The sequence below is a fragment of the Propithecus coquereli genome, unplaced genomic scaffold, assembly GCF_000956105.1.
Source record: "Propithecus coquereli isolate 6110/MARCELLA unplaced genomic scaffold, Pcoq_1.0 Scaffold409, whole genome shotgun sequence".
NCBI lineage: Eukaryota > Metazoa > Chordata > Mammalia > Primates > Indriidae > Propithecus > Propithecus coquereli.
This window is the reverse complement of record NW_012149830.1, coordinates 701,269-705,222: the sequence shown is the minus strand read 5'-3', so window position 1 is coordinate 705,222 and position 3,954 is coordinate 701,269. Positions and strand designations below refer to the sequence as shown.

General features: G+C 38.0%; 1 protein-coding gene across 1 annotated transcript in view; it reads left to right on the top strand.

Moving 5' to 3' along the window:
* The window catches only part of SMYD4 (SET and MYND domain containing 4), a 38,200-nt gene that overhangs the window by 6,577 nt on the left and 27,669 nt on the right, over nt 1-3,954 (top strand). Inside the window, exon 2 of the mRNA XM_012653018.1 lies at nt 3,264-3,408. Coding sequence (XP_012508472.1) covers nt 3,264-3,408 — 145 coding nt within the window. The remainder of the gene's footprint in view (nt 1-3,263; nt 3,409-3,954) is intronic.

The window sequence follows — 3,954 nt, the reverse complement described above, 5'->3', positions numbered from 1 at the left end:
TAGAGGCAGGGTCTCACTATGTTGCCCAGACTGGTCTCGAACTCCTCACCTTGAGCGATCTTCTCACCTTGGCCTCCCAAAGTGCTGGGATAACAGGCGTGAGCCACTGTGCCCGGCCATCATATTTTATCGTAAGATTCCAGAAGAAAATTTGAAACAAAAAAAAAGTGGATAGACATCCATTTGCTTTTTAAAACTCTGTAAGTCAACTACTGAGTTAAACTTGATAAATGGGGAAAAGAATGAATTATTGCAGCTTCCTAATTACACTGAAGAACAATTACAGAACATTGAGTCCATCATCATTTTGGATAAAGATTAAAGAATATCTATTTTTAGGCAAGAGAAGTTGTTATTATTGCTTTTCACTACAACCTTTTTGTTTGATCTAGGATTTTCAGTTTAACTTAATTTAAAACAAAACAAAAATAGAAAATAGAACAGGGTTTATGGTGTACCAGACATGCATGGGGTATTATCTTCAAATGTTCTGGACTGGAGTAAATTTAGAATAGGCAAGCACACCTTTTCAATTAAATAAAATCTTTCCTAATTTTTCTTTTTGTGTTATTCATGATTTTTCTATATTTAAATACTAATAAAATCATATTTACTGTTAACTTTGTTTTTACCTTATACATAGCAAAGATAAATAATGTGTTATAAAATTTTAATGTATACATATACAAAAGCATCATACCAAGTCACAATGTAAAAGGTATTTCTTACTGTGGGTTTTTATAAACAAAAATTTGAAAAACACTTATAAACATTCTGCAGTTTTGATTATGATTTCTTCTTTGACCCAAGAGTTGTTCAAGAGAATATTTAGTTTCCATATCACTTTTGTTTCCAATTTTGTTATTCATGTTTTTACTTTATGACATTATAGTCAAAAACTATATGTTATTATATAGTATCTCTTTTTTATTGGAAAAAAGGTGTATTCTTTTTTATGAGTATATGTATCTATGTTTGTATATTTATATATTAGATCAACTTCATTAATTTTATTATATAGAGCTGTAGTCCCCAACCCCTGGGCCGAGGACTGGTACCGGTCCATGGCCTGTTAGGAACTGGGCTGCACAGCAGGAGGTGAGTGGCAGACTAGGGAGCAAAGCTTCATCTGTATTTACAGCCGCTCCCCATTGCTCACATCACTGCCTGAGCTCCGCCTCCTGTCAGATCAGCAGCATCATTAGATTCTCATAGGAGCCCAAACCCTACTGTAAACTGCACGTGCAAAGGATCTAGGGTATGTGCTCCTTATGAGAATCTAATGCCTGATGATCTGAGGTGGAGCTGAGGTGGTGATGCTAGCACTGGGCAGCAGCTGCAGATACAGATTATCATTAGCAGACAGGTTTGACTGCACAGAGACCATAATAAATCAATTGCTTGCAGACTCATATCGAAACCCTATCAGTGAGTGGCAAGTGACAATTAAGCTATATCTGGTGGCAGGCTTTATATTTGCAAGTGAGCATCTTCACTTGTAAAGCTGCATCTGGTGGCAGGCTTTTATAGTGGCAAGTTAGTTGATGTGCTTCAATTGTACAGCTGTATCTGGTGGCAGAATCTGACTCTTATTTTAGTCCATGTGTGGCCCACCCATTATTTTATTTACCATTTCTTCCCACGCCTCTTTCCCCACACTGTGCACTTGTCTCAGTCACAGTTTTGGTAAGCCCACAAGCTAACCCTAGCAAAAATGAGTAAAAAACAGACATCATTGGAGAGCTTCTTTGAAAAGGGGGAAAGACCCAATGATGAAACAGCAGAAGACTCTTAAGACTGCCAACAAAATAAAAACTACATTATGTGTGGCAACTGGCTATCCAGCGAAGCCATGAGACCTTCAAAACTACTTTGCCACATGGAGACCAAGCACCCTGCATTAAAAGACAAGCCTTTGGAGTTTTTCAAAAGAAAAAAATGGGAACACGGAGAATAGAAGCAATTATTTAAGGCCACCGCTTCAGCAAATGTGTCTGCACTGAGAGCACCATTCTTAGTGGCTAACCACGTGCTAAAGCTAAGAAGCCCTTTACTGTTGGTGAAGCGTTCATCCTGCTTGCTGCTAAGGACATTTGCCATAAACTTTTAGGAGGCTGCAGTTCAAAAGGTGGTACGTGTTCCTGTTTCGGCTAGCACCATAACTAGACGAATTAATGAAATAGCAGAGGATATTGAGGCACACTTGTTAGAGAGGATTAGTGAGTCACTGTGGTACACAGTCCAGGTTGACAAATCTATTGATGTTGACAACAAGGCAACAGTGCTTGTTTTTGTGCAATATATTTTCAGGAGGATGTGCATCAGGGTATGTTATGTGCGCTTTTGTTGCCACCCAACACTATAGCTGCAGAACTATTCAAGTCTCTCAATGATTACATATCACGAAAACTGAATTGGTCATTTTGTGTCGGTATATGCACGGACAGAGCGGCTGCCATGACTGACGGCTTTCTGGTTTCACTACTCAGGTCAAGGAGGTCACTTCTGAATGTGAATCTACACACCGTGTTATCTATAGGGAAATGCTGGCTAGCCAAAAAATGTCACCTGAACTAAACAGTGTTTTGCAGGATGTGATTAAAATTGGTATACTTATTTTTTAAAACTTTTTAGTTTGAAATAATTTCAGACTTACTTGCAAAAATAGTACAAATAATTACTGTGTAACATACCCTTCTTCCAGATTCCCCAAATGTTAACATTTTACTACATTTACTTTATAACACATTCCCAATATCTCTCTCTCTCCCTCTCCTGCCTGTCAGGCCACTCAGTCAAGTATTTTCAACGCAGTTTAAATGGAGAATACTCCTCGGTGCAAAGACTCCATGTATTACATCATTCTCCACACCCAAGATCTTTATGATGTATGATCATTGGCCAGTAATTATGAGATAAAGAATAAAAATTAATCAGTACAATGAACACTATTCTGGTGACGGGCACACTGAAAGCCCTGACTTAAGCATTGTATAAGGTATCCATGTAACAAAAACATGTGCCCCCCCATTAACATTTTGAAATTTTAAAAAAAGAAAAAATTAGCACCCAGTCCTCAGAATAGAGATTCTGGTCCCTGTGTCTCTGAGACCATGAGATAGTTTTTCCTCCAGTCACGTGACACAATACATACATTGTGTTCCAGTGTTTTGCAAGCATACTTTCTTGTTTCAAGTGCAATGGTTTAGGGCTTTCCTTGAAATAACAAATTTCTGCTTTTTTTGTGTTCTTTCTTCATGAAGACCTCAGGATGAGATGTTTTTAAAAAGACTTTCTAGAGGTTACTTTGTGGGAAAGGACCCTGAAGCTCCACTTTTCTACAGAGAAGAAGGAAACAAAAAATTTCAAGAGAAAGATTATACAGGAGCTGCAGTGCTGTATTCCAAGGTAAAACACTCCCAGCTCAGTAATTTAACAATTTATATTTCTTCAGGAAATAGAGGCCAATATTGCTAGATTTCATAGCCAGTGTTATCTGTTTGTCTGTAATTTGTGGAATGGATTTGAAAAAGAAAACTGGCAGAATTCTGCTGTTGGTTGTATTCTAAAACAAAGGGTAGTTTATATGTCCTGAATTTCATCAAGAAACTTCTATTCTCATATTCCTTCAGAGACCTTGTAGCAATAGGCTTGGCTTGTTGGCCCCTTGCCCGTGTCTGTCGGCTCTCGTTGAATCGTGTGCCGTTTTTGTCAGATTAGCTTGATAGTCCTGATTTAGAGAACAGCTAGATTTTAGTTAGCCACGGTGTTACCTTATGACAGGTACGACTTAGATTACTTAAGTTAGAAGGGAAGATGAGCTCATTGGCCACAGCCCTGTTGAACTCCATTTTGAAGGTTGTCAGTGAACGTATTAATATTAGTGGCAGTTAACAAATATTTTAAATTACACTAACCATCATTGAGCTAGATTTTGAGGAGGAATTGTGACTT